The sequence below is a fragment of the Protopterus annectens genome, chromosome 1.part1, assembly GCF_019279795.1.
Source record: "Protopterus annectens isolate FY-2018-M chromosome 1.part1, PAN1.0, whole genome shotgun sequence".
Classification (NCBI taxonomy): Eukaryota; Metazoa; Chordata; order Ceratodontiformes; family Protopteridae; genus Protopterus; species Protopterus annectens.
Genome location: NC_056726.1, coordinates 461,154,589 through 461,177,053, shown reverse-complemented (window position 1 = coordinate 461,177,053; position 22,465 = coordinate 461,154,589). Strand labels below are relative to the sequence as shown.

The window sequence follows — 22,465 nt, the reverse complement described above, 5'->3', positions numbered from 1 at the left end:
AGTAGATGCTATGGTGGTGGCAGCAGCCACCAAGAAGGAGCTTATAGAGACTTCCTTATCTGTCCATCCACCGAATAAGGAGTTTCGAACAATGGACAGATATGAGAAGTGTGTTTTTTCTTCAGTGGCTTTTACCCTTAGATCGCTGAATTATTTTACTCATTTTACAAGGCTTGAGAGAGATCTCCTGAAGGAACAAGGTACTTCAACTTACAAGGGTACCAGAAAAGGTTACCATTCAGTTATCCACCTTAATCTCCATTGTGAACTCCTCTATGAGGCTGATATCATATGCAGCAGATGGAGAGAGTAGGGCAGTGTGTTCAGGAGTTTCCCTGAGGAGACACCACTGGATGCGCTTGTGTAATTTCAGGGCAGTCTTTAAGTTTACCTTCACAAATGCCCCTTTTGATGGTTCTTCACTGTTTGGACCAAAGGTTAAGGATACACTCACCAGATGCAAGCAGGAAGGGAAAACTCTCTCAGCCATTGGAGTACGTTTTTCCGTCCCTTCAAAGCCCTATCCTAAAGGGCAGAAAGGTGGGAAGATGAAGTTCAAGAAATCCCAGAGATTGCACGAGGTGATTCCTTCCCCAGGGACAGAGGGCGAGGAAATAATGGTAGACGCTATCCTAGAGGCAGAGAAGCTCCGCAGAACCAGGGCAACTGTGAGTCCTTTTGCAGTTGTCCCTATCAGCACTTCTGAAAGGAGGCCTGATTGTGCTACTCTAGAGCCAGTCAGGGGATGTTTGTCTTTGTACCCAGAAGCCTGGCACAATATCCCAAAAGACAAGTGGGTACAAAACATAATATCCAGAGGATACTCCATACCCTTCTCCTACCCCCCTCCTCGAACCAGGAAAATCCTGGATGTTCCACCCAATCACAGGGATCAAGCAACTGTAGAGATTCAAAAGTTGCTAAACAAAAGAGTCATCCAAATCGTCCCCGCAGACCACATAGGATTTGGAACTTGAGATTCTTTTTAGTGCCAAAAAAAAAGGGGACTTGAGGCCCATATTGGATCTCGGCAAACTAAATGAATCAGTAAAGAAGTCCAAGTTCCGAATGGTGACACTGCCGTCTGTACTCTCCATTTTAGGGAAAGACATTTGGATGTGCCCAAAAGACCACCAAGATGCGTACTTCCACATAAAAATGGACAGAGCATTGAGGAGTCACTTACACTTCTGGCTGGGAGCCAGTCACTACCAGTTTCGTGCTCTGCCTGTTGACCTTACTACAGCCACCAGAGTGTTCACCAAATGTATGACAGTAGTAACGGTTCACTTGTGACCTCTTGGATTCAGAGTGTTTCTGTACCTGGACGACTAGCTCCTAACTGCCACTACCAAGCATCTACTTCAACAAGCCAGAGACATGACTCTACAAGTTTGTGTTCAGCTAGGCATTACAATAAACTTGCAAAAATCTGTGTGGTTTCCCTGTCAGCATGTTATTTGTATAAGCGCAGAAATAGACACTGTTTCAATTATGGCATGCCTTCCCGCCAACAGAATTGCGAATCTCAAACAGATATTGCTTCTTCTTTCCAAACACAAGGTCAAAGCAAAGATAGTGCTCAAATTACTGGGAACAATGACCTGAACTGTAAGCCTTGTTCCATTGGCCAGGATGCATATGAGAATTCTACAGTGGTTACTCTTCTCCCACTGGTCGCTTCAGGAACTTCCTCTGTTTCACCCAATCATAACAGCAGAAACTTGCAAGAAGAATCTTCATTGGTGGATTAATCGGGAGACCATTCATCCCACATCAACCTGTTGCTGCTGTGACCGCTGATGCTTCCCAGATTGGGGGACATTTCCTGGGAAAGACAGTCCAAGGCATATGGCAGGAACATGAGGCCAATTTGCACATCCGTGTTCTAGGGCTGAGAGCAGTGCTTCTAGCATTGCAACCACTCCACAACTCTCTATCTCTAGGGATGATTGCAGTCCAGTCAGACAATATGTCAGCGGTATGGTATATAAACAAACAAGGAGGAACCAGATCATATCCACTTTGTCGAGAGGCTCTTGGGGTTTGGCAATGGGCAATATCTTCCCAACACTTTCTAGACGCAACGCACATCCCGGGAGAGTCCAGTGTGATAGCCGACAAGCTCAGCAGACAGTGTTGATGCCTCATAAGTAGTCTCTGAATTAGAGCCTAGTGGAAGAGATCTTCTGCAAATGGGGTCAGCCTTGCTGCAATCTTTTGCCACCTCTATGAACGCCAAATGCAGCAGCTACTTTTCCATGATCCCCCTTCCGTGGGGGACGCCGAGACATGCACTTGTTCACAATTGGCCCTTGGAACTTCTTTATGCTTTTCTCCTGTTTCCCCTCGTATCAAAAGTCATTCAGAAAGCAAAATCCTTGGGAAGCAAGATGATTTTCATTGCTCCATACTGGCCTCGTCAGATTTGGTTTCCCTTTCTCAGGCATCATCTACTGGAGGATCCATGGATTCTGGATCCAGTTCCAGACCTGCTGATACATATGTCAGGAATGTTCCATCCCTCTCTCCACACCCTCAACTTGATAGCTTGGCTGCTCCACTTCCAACCTTAGTCAGGCTTCAGGATTTCACTCCAGCAGTAAAACATATCTTCAAAGAAAACTGCAGACTTCTCACACTTTGCGTAACTTTGGTAAAATAAAAAGAAAACCACAAGTGATAATGGAGCACTATATCACACAAAATGGACTTTAATCCACTGGTTTAGTGCTTTCAGCCCAAGAATTAGGCCTTCATCAGAACCGGATGAAGGCCTAATTCTTGGGCTGAAAGCGCTAAACCAGTGGATTAAAGTTCATTTTGTGTGATATACTGCTCCATTATCATTTGTGGTTTTCTTTTTATTTTAGTAAAACATATCTTGCTATCTTCTCAAAAGCTTTCTACCAGAAAACTATATGCTAGTAAATGGAAAATATTTTCTTTTTGGGTGCAGACATGAAGCATAGATCCCGTCACTACCCCAATTTCCTCAGTTTTAGACTTCCTTTCAGAACTCTTCTAACAAGGCTCAGCCACTGCCACAATTAAAGTTCAGCTAGCCCGTGTCTCCAGTTTCCACTTAGGACAGCATATGCCTAACTTGATGGCCCATAGACTGTGTAAAGCCTTTTTGAAAGGGACTTCCTTACTGAGACCACCATTTAAAGAACCTGTCCCTCCTTGGGATTTAAATTTTGTCCTTTCACACTTAACCTCACCACCCTTTGAACCTTCATCCACTTGCAATTTAAAATTTCTCTCTTGGAAAACAATTCTTCTGGTAGCCATAACCTCAGCTAGAAGAGTTTCAGAGCTACAAGTACTTTCAGTCAAGCCTCCTTATTTGATCTTCCATAAAGACAGGGTTGTTCTTCAAACTAACCCTTCCTTTGTCCTCAAGATTTGCTCCCAATCCAATATTAACCAAACTGTTGACCTTCCAGTATTTTTCCTAACCATACCAACAAGGCAGAATATAGACTTCATCAACTTGATGTACATAGGCAACTGAGGTTCTACCTCTACAGAACTAAAGAATTCAGGCAACTGAGGTTCTACCTCCACAGAACTAAAGAATTCAGGAAGTCCGACCAGTTGTTCATATCCTTTTCGGAGGCAAGAAAGGGTATGCACGACTCTAAAATCACATTATCTAATTGGCTTTCTAATTGCATAACTTATATATACACTTCCAATAACAAGGAACTCCCCTTCAAAGATAGAGGTCACTCAATCAGATCAGTAGCAACATCCACTGCCTTTCAAGCCAGGATTTCAATGGACAGTATTTGTGTAGCCGCAACTTGGGCAAGCCTACATACTTTTATTACTCATTACAGAGTTTACTTGGCCTCCAGGGACAGAGCTTCCTTTGGTTCCACGGTGCTCAAGAGTGTATTCCCGTGAGACACCTGAGAAACAGGTGCTAGGGACACTGTCCCACATGTAAGAATGAAGGCGAGATAGGACTACAGTAACATAAAGAAGTTATGTACTCAACCTAACGTTCTATGTTTGTAGTCCATCTCACCCTTCATTGTTATGAAACCACCCACCTACCCCCATCCATATAGTCCTAGAGGACCCGGTAGGAAAACTTTGCTCCTTCCTTATGTTGGAGACCTTTCACTGTTGTTTCTCCTTTACCTGAGGGTACAGTATAATTATTTTCTATTATAGTTAGCAGCAAACAAGATCTGAGGATTGATACCACTGCATTATGGGATACCTACCTTGCCACGAGCCATCAGGGAGACTTCAAGCTTTGCAATCGGCCAAGTCTGAGCCGAGGATCGGCTCCGAACCCACATGTAAGAATGAAGAGCGAGATGGACTACAAACATAGATCATTATTGTGAGTACATACCTTCTTTTTTCTTGCTATTTAGAAGGCATCCTGGGATAATGTCTGGGCCCATTGATGCAGTGTTCTTGGTCTTAGAGAGATCATTAAGGACCTGTTCACTAGTGATAGTAAAGGGAGTTATATTTGATGATATTTCCTGAGAGAAGGTTGAGGGGGAGAGAGGAGTAAAGTTGGAGCTGAATTTATCAGCCAGGAGGTTTGCTATATCTTCTGGCTCAGTATAGGTAGCTCCATTTACATTGAGCTCTGCACACAATTGTGTATTGCCTTTGAGGTTTTGGACATAGCTAAAGAATGCTTAGTGGTTGTGCTTGTTTAGTTTGATGAGAGTGCTTTTATAGTGCTAGGTGCTGCACTTACTAATTTCTGCCATTATTTTCTTCCTCCTGTTACACAGATGATTGGTTTTGTGTTTCCACCAGGGTTGTTTGAGTTAGTTCTGTTCTTCTTCCTGGTGGGTACAGCTGCCTCTATGCAACTATTAACATGCTTGTACAGGGTTTCTGTGACCAGTTCTGTATAGGCAGAAGTGTTCTCAGGGTTTATGGGGGCTTAACATTTTGTAAGGTTCTCACTTAATAGCAGTAGGTTAGCCTTAGAATAGTTAATGAATATTCCAGGTTTAGCTGGGTGTCCAGGTTTTATTTTTTACTTCAAAGGAGACCATTTTGTGATCTGACCTTACCAGGGAAGGCATTGCAGTAGGGGATGCAGCAGTCTCCTATATTAGTGAGGACCAGATCCAGTATGGTTGCACCCCTAGTTGGTATATTGACTTTCGGGCCCAGGGAGTTTGTGTTTACAAAATCCAGGAATCTCTGTGCATGTATGTTTGGTGTCGTATAAGATTAATAGTAGGGTAATTAAAATCACCCATGAATATGGTGTTGGGTTGGATGGTTAGTGTTTCTAATAAGTTTAAATACATGATATGGGTTACCCGGGTCATAGAGGGGGACATATAGCTTGCAAGGAAGTGGTATTAGATTTTACCTATAGTGATTTGAACATGGAGCAGCTCAAGTGCATTGTCTTGTTTGTCCAGCCTTGAAGTATATTTATTTCTGATGTAACTAGAGACACCTCCACCTTTAGTCTCTGCCAGTGAAATAGCTGGCCTAAATGTGTGAAGGGCATTATAACTTTGCACTGTTGGTGTCCTCTCTGCGGCTTTAAACCATGTCTTAGTGACCACACAGACATCAGCATTCTCTAGGGTAAAGAGAGCTTCTAGGGAGTGGAGTTTTTTGTTTGGACTCCTAGCATTGAGCAGTAATACCTTTAGATGTTCTTGGTTTTGATTTGTTATGTTGGAAATACTTTCATTTTGACATTGCCTAAAAAAGGCACTATGAGGGAAGGCAGTGTTTTAGCTAATATTCAAAAGCCTAGAGGGGAGAGATGCAGACCATCTCTGGCAAAGCAGCTTGGACTGTTGACCATCTCCTTCCATGCTGACAAATATTGCACCCCTTTGAATGACACCAGAAACTAAGCTAATTATGACAGTCAATCATCTTTTGTTTGTATTGTGGCATCATCCTTGGAGAAGGTAAAATGCTGCTCAATGCTAGGCTCATACCAGCCTGAGACACACATTCTGAGAGCTCCATGATGTCTCTCTTCATATAGTCTAGGGAGGTACCTCTCCGGTCACTTAATGCCACGTAGGCTATGACTGAGTCATATTGGTAATTTTGGTCCATTGACCTGAGCGCATGCATAATGTGGCGGATCCTAGCCCCTGAGGAGCATCTGACCGTAACTTTCTCCTTACTCAGCCTGGTGAGAGGGACATCAGTGTGTCTCACGATGGAGTCTCCAATGACCAGAATGTTGGATTGTGTGGTGACTTGCCTTGTGGTCTTAGATGTAGAGGCTCCATGAGATGTAGCTGTGTGTGTTGATGTGGGTGTTGTTTTGAAAGAATGCATTTGGGGCTGCTGAGGGTATTTGTTATGTGTACCCAAAGGACTGTAGACACCACAGTAGTTGAATCCAATTTTATTCCACAAGACAATAAAAACTTCAGGTTAAGCGCTTTCTTCCCATTTAATAGGGGACTTCATCAGAACAAAATAAACTTCCCTATCCAGTCTTTTGGTTGCATAGTTTTTGGTTTAGTTGGTGTTATTTGCTGTGTGTACTTCATCTAGGAGGTCTTTGTGGTTTAGGAAAGTTACATGTAAGTGTCTCAGCATATGTGGGTCTATATGTCTGCTTTGAATTGTGTGTGATGGGTGCAGCATGTATACTACTGACAACCTTATTAACATTAGGCGCACTTTTATGTGGGAGCTTTGCATCCAGTGATGTGTAAATACATCTCTTACATCTCTCACATACTATATAATTTTTTTTTTTTTAGAATTAACTGGTTGTCAGTAAACATGAGACAATTTCTACATTGCCTCAGGATGCCTATATTCACCAAGCTAGTAGTGGAGACACCAGGAAAGTTCTTATTCATGGCAACAGACCTTTTTTTATTGATTAGACAGTTGGAGTGAGAATATCAATCACCGTCCTGAGTATCTGGTTTGCGACTATGTGAACATTGCTTGTTATTGTAAACTAGTTGTCCTGTGTGCACCTAGGTAATGAAGAAATTTCAATTGTGCTTTTACAGGAAAAATATCACTCAAGGTGTCTAAGTGTGTAGAGAGCACTGCCAAACACTTCAGGGGAAACTAATACGTAGACCCTGAAAATGTAAGAGTAAAGTATTTAAGCAGATATTTTGAAATTGGAAACAAATCCAGCAGTACTTACTGAAATCAAAGAATTAGCTTGTCGAGAATGATGAAAAGAGGGGAGTCGCATGAATGGCTACTGCCTGGCTGTTACTAATGCTGGTCTCACCACAGCTTCATGTGTGTGTGTGTGTGTGTGTGTGTGTGTGTGTGTGTGTGTGTGTGTGTGTGTGTGTATCTATAGAGAGATGTATATATGTGTGGGTGTGTAGTGTATATAGACACACACACACACACACACACACACACACACACACACACATATATATGTACACACACACACACACTCTCTCTCTCACACACACACACACACACACACACACACACACACACACACACACACACACACACACACACACAGATATACATATAACTATTCTATCCATTCATCCTCCCTCCGTCTCTCTGTGTGCTTTGGAAATTTTCCCAAGAATAGACTACCACAGTAAGTACAATGATGAGCATAGTTGAGCTGTGTTAGTGTACTGTCATTGTTGCAGTCCTTGTTTCATCCCATTACCTTCTTTCTGTTTGACACTGTCGGTTAGGATTGGGATATCAACCCTAATTTACCTTTCCCCCCTTCTGTATAAAACCAGGCACTATCCCATGTTTTGTTACTCCTTCTGTTTGCAGCTTCCAGATTGGACAGCTTGGAGTAGACCTGGCCTTTGCTGGAGCTACCACCTGGTCCATTGTCCTGTGTAGCTAGGAGACTTCTGTGGTTCTGACAGGGCTAGAAAGATATGAAGATGATATTGGCTAACACTGTTTATACTGCTGATGTCTTTGCACCAGAAGCACAATGTCAGTCAAAGCCCCAAGGGGTGGGAAGGAGCTTTAGAAGACTGACTAGCCCGGGTTCCCACAAGGGGGGGGGGGGTATCACAAAAGTAAAGCATGCCTAGTGAAATTAATTGAAAGCTGTTAAGATTAGTTCCTAAGATAACTAATTTTTGTGAGGTTCCATATAACTAATCTCTGTGTCATATTATTAGCAGTTTGAATGGTCTTAGCTGCTTAGCATTAATTTTGTTCAAAGTTTCTTTGTTAGTAACTATTTTAGAAATACCTGTTCAAAAACTTGTGAAATTACCTTAACTGTATTACAGGGCCTCAAATCTTCTGTGAGCGAAAGTATTCTTGCCATTGACCAGCACCTTGTCAAACAGGAAGATATTCGAAAAAAAAAGGTAAGGTTTCATACAAAGCATTTCTCCAAATGTTCACATGAAGAACTTTTTCTTTTCAAGTCCTCTTATGAATAAGATGTTTTAGATTATTAAGGCAATATGTTTATTGTGACTGTTCTGAATATATGTGTATATTCAGATTTCAAATGGCCGAATTTGATTTCTCTATCACTTTTTTTTTTTTTTTTTTTTAGTAGTGCAGTCCATGGGATCAATCTCCTACCTGTGTTACCTCCTCCCTTGGCTGTCATTCCTGTTCAGATTGACCCTTTTATATCTCCCTTCCATGGTGTTGTGCGCACACACAATTTCCCTATATTTCTTCTGGTGTCTAGTAAGAAGAGCAGCAGCTCCTCGAGTCTTTTGTCATATGCTGAGATCTTCCTTGTGGCACTCCTCTGGATTCCTTCCAGCATATTTGTCTTTTTTTCCTGTTTGAACTCCAAGTCTACATATAGTACTTAAGATCTGACCTGATCAGGCCCCTTTTTTGACCGAAACAGCATGATTTATTATAAATGGCTACATAAAGAATGTCATAAAATCATTCATTGAAATTCTATGTTTGGAGAGAAGTCTTTTTTCTTTAAGTACTGAACGTCACAATAATTTTCATGGAGCACCATGTAAAATGTGATGCTAAGATAGATTATCAACAGTTTGTCTATCAAACTGATCAGGGTCCATTTGAGCAAAAACATTACCTCTTTGCTTCTGGAATCTGTTTCCCCAAAGATAGAGGTCAGCATTCTGTTTGCTGCTACCACTGAGCTCTCAGTCTGCTCATGGTAGTCCACATGAGGTATTATCAACAACCCCAGATTCTTTTTGTTGCCATCATTTCCATTCCCTCATCTTCTTACCAGGGTTGTGGTCACCCAAGAGAAGACCTTACATTTATCTGAAATGACCCTCAACTGCTAGCCACTTAATTAGTCTTTCTAAACCCTTTCTTAGGCTTTTTCCCCACACTCCTGTACTATACTTCTCTTTGCTCCTTCAAAAAAGAGATCATTTCTATTCTCTGTCTTTTCAGATATGTCTGAAATAAACATATTGAATACTGCTGGACCCAGTACTATTCCTTATGGTACTCTGATAAGCCCTTTTCTTTCCATCTGATATTGTTATTGTCATCATAACTTTGTGTCCTACCATTCAGCCGTGCATCAGTTCATTTCCTCAGTTTTTGTCCTACTCCTAGACCTTCAGCTTTCCTATCAGCTACCCATGTGGGGCCATATCTGAGGCTGTAGTGAAGTCCAGGTATTCTACATCTGTTGGTACTTCCCTTGTCCACTTCACCAGTAACCTGTCACTAAACTGTATCTGTTTCAACCAGTGGCTTCTTCTGTATGTGAAATCATGTTAGTTGCTTTCTCATTTTCAATGCCATTTCTTCTCCCTGGGTTTTTCCTGATGTTCTTCGTGTTTCACTGTTGCAGTCATTACATTTGGGTTATCTGCTTGCAGGTATCCCCCAGTCGGCCTGATTATCAAAGTCTTGGGTCCTGCGTCGGTTGCTGTCTCATCTTCCATGACGTCAGGTAGTCAGGGGTATAAAGCATGCAGCCGATGCCATTTTTTCAGTCTTTCTTGCCGTGCGGTGCCCGAAGCAGAAGCAGTTCACAAGTGCCGGTCGGCCGACTCCTGAAATTTTCATTTTCGAGTTTCAGAACCGAAGTCTTCAACTAAAGTTAAGTTCCCTGTTGGGGAAACTTTTTTTGCTCCTTACCGATGTCAGTAAAAGTTAATAATTGCATTACCTGTGGAAAGCAAATACCTCATAAAGATTTTCATTCATACTGTATTTCTTGCCTAGGCCCTGACCACGATGTACCTTGCTGTCGGTTTTGTGCTTTATTTAATCAGCGCACTATCCGTCGTCGGTATATTTTCACCTCTAGATATTTTGGTTCTTGGTTTAATTATCCAGAAATGTCGTTGGTTAGCCATCCGACTACTGGGATTCCGAAAAAATGCAAAAATAAAGACAGAGACAGGCCGCCGAGGTCCTAAACTGCCGACAAAGCTCCTCCTAAGCCATTCGCCAGTTCGCCGTTACTCAGTGAGGTGCTTTCGCAGCCCCTGATACCCACTACTTCTGATTCGCAGGCCTCTAGTGAGACCCATTCAGAGTCCGGTATGCCACGAGATGCTTCAACTATGGAACCCGTGGATGTCTCTACCTTGGATGGGTCCGGAGCCGCTCTGCAGGCAATGGCTTCTGAGGGTGTATTCAGGCCTACAGACTTGCATATTAAACCAATGCCTCCTTCTTCACTTAGGCCTAAATCTCGAACCATGCCTAAAAAAACGATGCCCAAACCACATGCTCAGGCCTCTATGCCTAAAAAACAAACAATAAGAATGGCTGAAGATCTAATAACACTAATCAAAGGAAGCCACCCCCTTCTAAGAGGCCTAGGACTGAAGTTGGTTATGAATCTTCTGACCAGGATTCTGTTTTTTTCTGATTCTTCTGATGATCTGGATTTGCCTTTATCTACTTATGAGGATTCTGATGCAGAGGACTCCATTCCCTCTGCTTCCCCTCCAGAGGATTTTTCTTTTGGTGAAGCCTTACATACTCTAAGGGAGCATTTCCACTGGGAAAGCCAGGATTTTTCTGATTCAAAAAAGAGGCTTAGGGATTTTTTACTCCTGCCTCAGCATAGACCTTTAGCTATTCCTCCTGTATTAGACATTGTTGATGATGCTTTTTCGGAATCTAGTTTGGCCCCTGATTTCTTGCCTCCTGCTCCCAGAAAACCTGACAGATATTACAGGGTCCCTGAGTCACACAAGTTCCTTTTTAAAAATCATATTGCGGATCCAGAAACTATTTTGCAGTGGCCCAAGGGCATTAAGGCTTCTACTGCTAAAAATCCTACCCCTTCTGATGGAGACTCCAGGGCGCTGGATAGATTGGGGTAAGAAGGTTTACACTTCTGCAGCCTTGGCAATTAGGGCTTTAAACTGCCAGTTTCATATGTTAAAGTATCAGCAACATGTTATTGGTTTGCTTAAACATAAAATTATGTTGATTCCTGACTGTGGAAAATAAAGAATTACAGGATTTAATGCATTCTGCTGAACAGGTTGGAAAACATACTTTGCAATGTGGATTTGATTCTTTAGAGGCCTCTTGCAGGGCTACTGTTACTGGGTCTGTGCTCAGAAGGCATGCTTGGCTTAAGGAGCAATCATTGCCTGATCATGTTAAAGCTAAATTGCTGGATGCTCCCTTAAATCATTACCGCCTGTTTGGCAACAATGCTGAGGACGTTCTTAAAAAGATGGAAAATAAAGCTAAATCTATGCAAACTGTTAAAGATTTCTTATAAGTTCAGCCTCCTAGATTTGACACTGGTCCTCTAAGAATTGGTCCTTTCCAGCCCCTTCCAGGTCTTCTCAAGCTAAACTCAGACACAGCAAAAACCCCAGGTTTCAGTCCGAGGGGATATGCAAGACTAAACAGTGGGGGGTTTCCACACCCAAATCAGGTAGTAGTAAGACTCCCCCCTATGGAAAACTGTCACAATGACTTGCTTTTAAAATTTCCAAGCACTTCCCAACTGAATGCACCTTTAGGCGGAAAGATTGGTCTGCATGCAAAAAAACTGGGAACTCATTACCCAGGACAAATGGGTTTTAAATATAGTGTCCCAAGGATGTAGATTTCACTTCCACACCTTACCAACACCAAGCAGGTGGCTAGGTATATCCCCAAATCAGTGGGCAGAGGCCCAAAATCAAATACTCTCTCTTTTAAGCATGGGGCTATTCAGTTGGTACCAGAAGAGGAAAAGGGACAAGGTTTCTATTCGAGACTTTTCCTGCTACCCAGAAAAGGCAATACATGGCGTCCTATCCTGAACCTTTCTACTCTAAATACCTTTCTGGTGATTCCAAAATTCAAGATGCTGACTCTTCACCAGCTGCTTCCTATGTTAGGCAAAGATGCATGGCTGACAACACTAGACACATCCCTATCATGGAGTCTTGCAGAAGATACCTACTCTTCAAAGCAGGCTACATGCATTGTCAGTTCTCCGCATTGCCCTTTGGCTTATCTACTGTGCCCAGGGTATTCACAAATTGCCTAGCTCCAGTCATTGCATTTTGCAGGAAAAGAAATATTCAAATATACCCATACCTGGACGATTATCTAATTCAGGCAGAAAGCCGGGACATACTTTTGAATCATCTAGCCTTTGTTCAAAGGGTATTGATTTGTCTGGGGTACACCATAAACGAAAATAAATCACACCTGGTACCCTGTCAACAAGCTTGCGCCCAGGAATAGAATTTGAATACAACTTCCCAGATGGCTTTCCTCACGCCAGAGAAACAGATTCTTTTGACAACCTACTTCAAACAAGTGGCCACAAAAGCCCAGTTATCTGCAAGGCAAATACTGCAAGCCTTTGGGTTCATGGCCTCCTGCATTCTTCTAATTCCATATGCAAGACTGCATATGAGGAAACTGCAATGGTATCTCAAAAGCCTATGGTGTCAACATTCACAGGATCTAGAAGGAATGATTCCTATCATATCTTGCCTACGCCTAGTGTTCCTTTGGTGGGCAGAGACCTGCCACCAAAACAAGGGACTACCATTCACACTACCTCCTGCTGCCCAAACCTTGACAACAGATGCATCAGACTATACGTGGGGGGCTCATCTGGCAGGGAAGTGCATTCAGGGCAAATGGAACCCAAGACAAATGCACCTACACATAATTCAAAAGGAAATGTTAGCTCTACAGAATGCTCTGACAGCCTTCAAGGACCACATTCTTCCAGGACAACTAATGGTAAAGACGGACAACACCACGGTCATATGGTACATAAACAAGCAGGGGGGTACCCATTCATACCCCCTCTGCAGACTAGCCATGGCATTGTGGAACACAGCCTTGAGCTACCAAGTGAATCCACAAGCTCAATTCCTGCTAGGAAAAGTAAATACACTGGCAGATGGACTAAGCAGAAACCTTATGGACCCACACAAGTAGAAACTGGAACCAAGGATTTTCAACATGTTGACAAGGAAATGGGGATGCCCAGATATAGATCTGTTTGCCTCCCCCCAGAACCATCAATTGGACAAATTTTGCACAAGGATTCCCCACAAACTAGCTTGGAAAGTGGATGCTCTATCCTTCAGCTGGAAAAACCTATCAGTTTATTCCTTTCCTCCTCTGCCTCTCCTCTCCAAAGTACTACTAAAGATCAAACAGGACAAGCCAAGGACGATTTTAATTGCACCAGACTGGTCGCGACAACAATGTTACCCCCTCCTGCACAGTGTGGCATGCTTGGCCCCATGGCACCTGCCTCAGACTTCCTTCCCTTTTGTCTTAGCAGGGGAACCAGATTCTGCACCCTCAGCTGCAAACCCTGAACCTAGCAGCATGGCTAATTATCTAATGTCTCCTTTACCACCCCTCAGCAAATCAGTGATGGATACCATTTTGGAGGCTATGAGGTCTAGTACTAGAAAATCTTATGCTGCAGAATGGAAAAGATTTTGTACCTGGAACCTATCTCAAGGGATGAGTGCAGCAGTGCCTAATTTGCCTCAGATTCTACAATATTTGACAGAGATGCTTCATAAGGGCTTGTCTTTTTCCTCCATCAAAATCCATGCCTCAGCCATTTCAGCTCATTATAACACAGAGCCTGCCCTCTTCTCTCACCCACTGCTCAAGTAGTTCCTCAGAGGTGCCAAAAATTTAAGGCCACCCAGGAGAGCACCAACATCTGCCTGGGACCGAACTTTGTCTTGGAGAAACTCACTCTTCCACCTTTTGAGCCAGCTGCTACTGCAGATTTAAAATTCCTTTCCTGGAAAACAGCTTTCCTTTTAGCAATCACTTCTGCAAGACGGGTATCTGAATTACAGGGCCTTATGGCAGTGGAGCCTTTCATCATCTTTCATGCAGACAGGGTGTCCCTCAGAACCAATCCCTCTTTCATGCCCAAGGTGGTATCCAGTGTGGCTCTTATCAGTCCATTCATTTGCCTACCTTTTTTCCTAACCCACAGAACAAAGGGAAACGGATACTACACTCCTTAAATGTGCACAGACAACTTAGATTCTACTTGGACAGGGCTAAACCTCAAAGCAAATCCGAACAGCTGCTGGTGGCATTTGCTGCAGGGACAGAGGGGAAAGCTATTTCAAAGCAAACCATTTCAAAATGGATAAGCCACTGCTTTCATTTCTGCTATAAGCACCATGGAAAACCTATCCCACAGGGCATCGGACCCCATTCGACCAGGGCTGCATCTATCTCTACAGCCTTTCTCAACGGCGTACCTACAAGGGACATCCTAGAAGCTGCTACCTGGAATTCTTTACATACTTTCACCAAGCATTATCATTTGCCAATTTTCTCTAAATCCAGAGCTGGTTTTGCCTCTGCAGTCTTGCTGGGCCTTATAGCGGGTCCTAATTCTATTTAAATTCCTCCACCCAACCTTAGCTTTGGGAATCTACCCAAATGTAATGACTGCAACAGTGAAACGCGAAGAACATAGTACAGTTGTGTGCACTTACCATAAATGTAGATCTTCGAGTGTGTTGACTGTTGCAGTCCTGGTTACCCTCCCTCCAGCCCCCTGACTTATATCGTCTATACCTCTATTCTTGTTTACTATGCAATGGTGTCGGCTGCATGGTTTACACCCCTGACTACCTGACGTCATGGAAGATGAGACCGCAACTGACGCAGGACCCAAGACTTTGATAATCAGGCCGACTGAGGGCTACTTACAAGCAGATAACCCAAATGTAATGACTGCAGCAGTGAATACACTCGAACATCTAAAGTACTCTTTACTCTGATATAGCACTTTTTATTATACATAGCACCCTACCAGCCTAATACCCCTTTTTTGATCATCCACACCCCTTGAACTCTTCTCAAACCCATCTACACAAAGTTCTTAACTTTTCCTTCTAGCATGTCGCGGGGTCAGTTGCTAGTGTCATCTCCTGCTCAGCTGATGAATCTGGGAATATTAAGGCAATGTTACAATTGCCTCATGTACACAGACAACCCTCTCCTTCTCCCACAAAACACAAACACATGCGAGAGATGCAAATATATAGCCAAACTGGAGGCTGAGCTCTCTCATCATAAGACTGGCAAGACCAGACAGGAGGAGAAGGTAACCACGCACACCACAAACCCAGTCTCACATAGCACTAGCACAACCTCATATCACACACATAAACACATAAAAACATACTCGGAGGCTCTGACCAAAAATCTACCAAAACAGCAGAGGCCACCAAAGCAGACACCCAAACAACTACCACCACAGACCAAGACACATGCAGCACATAGACCACAAAGTCAGTGTGCCAAATAGTCACAGCCCTTAAGGCCAAACACAATGCCAGATACTCTTGTCATAGGTGACTCCATAGTCAGACACACTGACGTCCCACTCACCAGATTGAGTAAGGAGAAGGTCACAGTAAGCTGCCTGTCGGGCGCTAGAATCCGCCACATAACGCAAGCACTCAGGTCACTCGACAGCAAGTACAAGTATGACTCAGTCATTGTCCATGCTGGTGTCAACGACCTGAGATGCACCTCCCTGGACTACATGAAAAGGGACATAGAGGAGCTCTCTGATTATGTAGCCCAGGCAGGTATGACCCTGACCTTGAGCAGTATCCTACCTTCACCAAGAATGATGCCACAGTACAGAGAAAAGATGATCAGCTTTAATAATTGTCATTCAAAGGGGATCCAATGTCTGTCTGCCTGGGATGACATGCTGGACAAGCCATGTTGCTTTGCAAGGGACGGCTTGCACCTGTCACCCATGGGCTTCCGGATATTGGCAAAGGCTCTTGCCACCCCCATAGTGCCTTTTTTAGGCCAGGCTCAAATTCTAAACCTACCACCCTAGAACAAAACAAAGGAAAAAAACTAAGGGTAATGCTGCTCAATGCCAGAAGTCTCAACCTCAAGATGCACGCACTCGAAGCCCTTCTCAGTATGGAGAACATCGATGTCTGTGCTGTGACTGAAACCTGGTTCAAGGCTCCTGAGAGCACCCCGGCACTATCAGGTTTTACCTCATATCATGCGTTCCGGCCACAAAATCCGGACAACACCAAGAAAGGAGGAGGGGTGTCCATATTCATCAATGATACCCTCACCTCCAGGTTGGTGGCAATACATGATGCATCGGAGACCATCCAGGTGCAATTAACCGTAGGCAAGACTGCTCTACAATTTGTAGCATGTTACAGGCCACCCTCTCAAACTCAGGATCCTCACACAGCATTCCTGAAAACTCTGGAGGGGATAAATGTAACCCCAAACACCATCATACTAGGTGATTTCAACTATCCAAATATAGACTGGGATCACTACTCAAGCCCAAACACTCTAGCCCAAAGGTTCCTAGAGTTCATAAACTCTAATGCCATGGAACAACTAGTCACCATGCCCACAAGAGGTGAAAACATACTGGATCTCATCATCACAAACATGGGGTCATAATGTTCAACATCAGAGGTATACCCTTCATTGGTGAGATCAGATCATAAACTAATCTCACTGGAAGTCCACATTCCGCCCCCACCCCAGATAAAAAAGACCACAGTGAAGAACTTCTCTAAAGCCGACTTCACACTTCTTAGGACTGGTGTGGTCTCTTTCAAGGCCCCTGAGCCAGCGGAAACCATCACTAAAGCCACTGAATCACTTACAAATGCCTTCTACCAGCACCTCCAGGACTGCATGGATCAGGCAATCCCAAACAAAACAAAGACTCTTTGTACCAAAGGCAGGCGTCCAGTCTGGTGGACCCCAGCCATAAACAAGCTCTACAATAAAAGGAGAAAGCTACTACAAGATAGAGCAAAATCCTCAAAAGGGAAGACACCCTTGATCATCGTAAGTAAAAAACTAAGATCTCTCATAAAATCCTCCAAAGCAAATTTTGAAAGAAAAATTGCCACGGACTCGAAAGGCAACCGCAAGGCCTTTTTAGCTATGTTAGAAACCTGGGAGGAAACTCCCAGATATGTTCAGAACTGGTTCAAAATGATGTAAAGTTCACTGAACCTACAGACATTGCCAACATACTGGCTGACAGGTTCAGTGCAAATTTCTCCCCCCCCCCTCCCCCCCCAAAAGGAGAAATATCTATACCAGAGGATTGTATCCTCCCAAACATCTCAAATGCTCAAGTAAGAACAGCTCTCTCCAAGGCAAAAAACACAGCATCCATGGGACCAGATGGTGTCCCCGGTTGTGTGCTCCACTAGCTCATTGAGGAATTAAACCCGCAGTTAGGGCAGCTGTTTAATCTTAGCCTCACCTCAGGATACGTACTCCAAGGAATGGCGACGGCTACTGTGGTCCCATTACACAAAGGCGGTGCCTCCACCGACCCTGGAAACTACCGTCCCATCAGCTTGACAAGCCTGGTCTGCAAAGCTATGGAGAGGATCATTATGGAACTCATAAATAAAGACATAGGGGACCTGCAGACATTGGATCAAACCCAATTTGGCTTTGTCAAGGGCAGATCGTGCCTTTTAAACTTGGTTGACTTTTTTGAAACAGTCACCAAGGCCATTGATGAGGGCAAGGCAGTCCACACAGCCTACCTTGACCTGGCAAAGGCCTTCGACACGATACCCCACTCAGGCATCATAGAAAAACTCACCAGTTTAAATGTGAACCCATACGTCACAAGATGGGTTGCAAACTGGCTAAGTGACAGAACCCACAGGGTTAGAGTTGCTGGCGCCATGTCAGATTCCAAGCCTGTCACAAGCGGTGTCCCACAGGGCTCGGTCCTGGGTCCACTCTTGTTCGGCCTCTACTTTTCAGAAGTACAGGCAAGCACAGGAGGATTATGGCTGACAAAGTTTGCAGATGACTGCAAACTGGGCGCCATAGTTGAAAACACATCAGATACAGATATCCTTCAGAAGGGTCTCATAGAAACGGATAACTGGTGCCAAAGCCATGGCCTAAAGTTAAACGCTAAAAAATGCATAGTCATACCCTTTGGGAAAAACAAGGTTATCCCTAGCTACCATATAGGTGGCAATCCACTAAGCACAGAAGAGGTTATCAGGGATCTGGGAACCCAGGTTGATAGCAACCTCTCATTTGACACCCACGTTGCCAAAGTTGTTAGGAAGACCTTCTACATTGCCCACCTGATCATGAAGGGTTTCACATCTAGGTCAAGGGAGGTCATCATTCCCCTGTACTCATCATTCATCAGACCGATGATTGAGTACAACGCCCCATTTGGAATGTATCTGACCCGACACCTACAGCAATTGGAAAGGCCCCAAAAGTTCCTCACCAAAAGGATAAAGGGTCTCAAAAATATGTCCTATGCTGCCCGAGTGAAGGAGCTCCAGCTCTACTCAGTCGCTTACCGCCTGTTCAGAGGTGACCTGTGCCTGACATACAAGGCCATGTCTAACCCGGAATCAATGAACATGCTTCACCTCAAAAAATCTAAATCCATCAGATCCACAAGAGCACGAGACTTAAACCTTGACACGGTCATAAATAGGATGTGCTGGAGGGACAGATTCATCACCCAGAGACTCCGTATGCTGTGGAACAAAATCCCGGTACATGTGAGGCAGAGCACCTCGCTGGCTTTGTTCAAGAGAAATCTTGACCAATGGATGGGAGATCGCAGGTATACCCCAGGGATTACATCAGTGTCACTGCTTGACAGAGGCACAGCAAAATAATGGGCAAAATATCCTTCAATAGAAAGGGGTGGCGTAAGCCACAAAAACTCTGGCTAGGCTTATAAATGCCCTAGGGCAGATAGCCTAGTATAAACCTATGAACCTATGAACCTAAGTGTACATAACTGTACTTTACTTCAAGTTGTACCACAGTTGGGTATGTGTTGCAGACTTGAGGTCCTGAGGCAGTTCTGCATTAATCAGTGATCTATTAAAAGTCTGTGTCAGGTGGTTTGCTAGCATACTGGCCAGATTGCAGAGGTCACTGGGAGATTCTCCATTTGGTCTGTGTACTTTGTCCTCAATGAATGCAGACTGTTCCCTCTTCACGTTTTCATTTCTATCCTTACGTTTGTCTGCTGCCCTTCCCACTCTGTATTGCTTCTCTCCTAATGTGACATCTTCTTGCTTTACATTATGAACACTGAAGTAGAGTATTCCTGCAGCACCAGTGACTCTATTTTTTTCATAGTCTTCTGTAATGTCCCTCCCACCAGATCTCTTCCTCCCTTCCTTTGTTTTTCTGTATGTCTACAAAACCCTTGTTCCCTTTCCTTGTCCATTCCACCAACTCTGTTTTAAGTTGTGCATTTGTTGCTTTGAAATCACATCCTTTTCTTTTTTGCTTTTTTCACTTCAAATTAAAACTTCTACTTTGGGCACTCCTCTTGCATATTGACTTTAGTTAATTCCAGTGGTGGCCCACCATCTTACATGCACTCTTTGAATGATATCATTAACACATAATGACTTGGCCAGAACCACTGGTTACAATATATACAGTTTTCATATCTTTCACTTTTCTTTTTCTCCTTATCACGGCTGGTACTCGCTTTTAGTTTATTTTTCTCTTCGATACCAATAAATCTTACTTCTTTAACAAATCAGCTTTTGTATGCCATATTGAGAGAAAAGTAAACTAAAGGCAGATTAAATAATGGTGTTATAAACACGGTAGATTCCAGGTTTATTGTATCGTGTACATCTAGGAGAGCAGGAAGAATCATTCTATCTGGATTACTTAAAGGAAAGCCCATAGTGAATATGCACATTTAATATCAGGCTTGCTTATTTCTCATATCACCTCCTTTTCTTCTCCTTCTTATAGCCTCCTTGTTCTGTGCCACCTCTATATCTCTACCTCTTTTCTTTCCATCTCTTCTGTGGCATGTTTTGCCCTTTATACTTACAGTACATTTGGATTTACTGTTTTAGTCTTCTCTTTTCACTTCTTCTGAGTACTACAGCACTCACCAATTTCTCTTAGCTTGTTTAGTCTTTCTCAATTTGCTTCCAGTCCTGTAACTCCTCTCTGACACTGTATTCCAGCTCATAATTCACTCTGTTAAACTCCTGTACCATTGTCTTTATTTTTGTATTATTTTGTTTAACCCAATCTAAACTGCACAGTGGCCTCACTACTGCTGAATAACCGTGCTTTTACTTGGGCATCCACAACCCTGTCTGCCTTAATTTAGGACTGTTTACTGAATTATTTCTGTTTTGGCATAGTCCAACACCAGTTGACTGGACCCTTTATGGTCAAGAACTCAAATCTGCTCCTGCTTGCTGTCTGCCATGAAGCTTGTAGTCTCCCCATTTGTACATGATAGGAATTACTTGTCAGTTTTACCCTTTTCAGTTACTCCACTCCGTTATTCTCTTTCTCCGTCTTTTATCCTTCTTGATTGATATGTCTGGGGGATAGTATACTGTATCAGTGTTCCAGCTGCCCCCTCTTACACTGCCTTGTCTTCCAGCTGCCCCCTCTTACACTGCCTTGTCTTCCAGCTGCCCCCTCTTACACTGCCTTGTCTTCCAGCTGCCCCCTCTTACACTGCCTTGTCTTCCAGCTGCCCCCTCTTACACTGCCTTGTCTTCCAGCTGCCCCCTCTTCCACAGCCTTAACTGCTAGAACATTTAACCTAGGTTCTGATCCTGCCTACTCCATTACTTAGGCTGTCTTCTTCCTACTCTCTAACCCTGCATTTAATGACTTATTTTATGCGGATTGCTACTTATCTGTCTCTTCCTTCTCTGTCATTCGTGAGTAACCTGTGTCCTGGTAGCTTCCAGTCCCACATTCTCATGCCCCTAGCTCATGCTTCTGTGATACTGGCACTATCTATCCTCCTCTCCTGCAACACTGCTTGCTGTTTTTTAATTTCTCCAAGTCTTTTGGGTTTCTAATACCATGATGGGAATGGACCCCATTCCGAAGTCAAAGTACGATTAAACTTCATGAAATTAGTATTGTTTCACTCTGTCAGCCAAAAGTGCTCTTCACAGCACCCTGAATGTACTCAATGACGCCTTCTTCAATTCGTACAGGGTTACATGAATTGGTAACTTATCTAAATTAGATTGTAAATTCTTTTTTTTTTGTAAGACCCGTTGCTCCTGCTACTATTGGAACTGTCTGGGTATCTTTCTTCCACATGGCTCTCGTTTCTCCCTGCAGATACCGGTATTTTATGACTTTGTTTCTGTCTGTACGCCAGACACTGTAGTCACTGGGTGTGGCAATTTCAATGATCAATGCTACTTTTGTCTTCTTTTCTTGGACCACTCTATCCGGTTTTCTAGCATCTAGCTATTGAACTGTTGGTAAAGGGTGATCCCATGTGATGTAAACTTCATCATTTTCTGTGATGCTTTGTGGCTGATGTTTCCAGTGTTTTTCAGCCACTTTGATACCATAATGTTTGCACAATCTCCAGTGCAACAGTCTCATCACATTATTATGCCTTTCAGTGTACAGTCCCTCTGCCATTAGTGCGCAACAGCCAGCAACAAGGTGCGTGACTGTTTCCAATTTGGTTTTACAAAACCTACATTTGTCCGTTTCTCCCACATGTTCAATGGCCTTTGTAAACCAGTGTGTACATAGCCCACTATCTTGGGCTGCCAATATTAAGCTTTCATTTCCTGGTTTGAATTCACCTTTCCTTAACCATTCCTGTGTGCATTCTTGATCAACATGAAGCTCTTCCAGAAGTTTTCTATACTTGCAACTCTATTTGTTTTTTTCCACATTTCTTGCCTTCTCATCTTGTCCTTCACCTTATATTCTTTCTTTTGATTTTTGGCACATTCAGTTGCTGCCTGGTTTTTATCCATTTCTGGTTTGATTTCCATTCCTGCTTGACGTCGATATGCTTCTGCTAAATTAAGCAGAGATGTCATCTTAGATTTATTCTCCTCATGTTTTAAAATTTCAGTACATTTGGATCTTTTGAGGTCAGTGTGGAGTCCCACGATTGCAGATCTATACATGTAATCAGTTTCAAGGAGGCCCATCCCCCCCTTCGGAATGGGGAATACATAATCTTGGTATACACTGATTTTTATAAATCATTTGGTGAGCATGAAGCATCCTTCTT

The 22,465-nt window shown here is 43.3% G+C and overlaps 1 protein-coding gene across 1 annotated transcript in view; it reads left to right on the top strand.

Moving 5' to 3' along the window:
* COG2 (component of oligomeric golgi complex 2) overlaps nucleotides 1–22,465 on the top strand; it is a 1,275,772-nt gene that overhangs the window by 154,882 nt on the left and 1,098,425 nt on the right. The window contains exon 4 of the mRNA XM_044076075.1: nucleotides 8,238–8,318. Coding sequence (XP_043932010.1) covers nucleotides 8,238–8,318 — 81 coding nt within the window. The remainder of the gene's footprint in view (nucleotides 1–8,237; nucleotides 8,319–22,465) is intronic.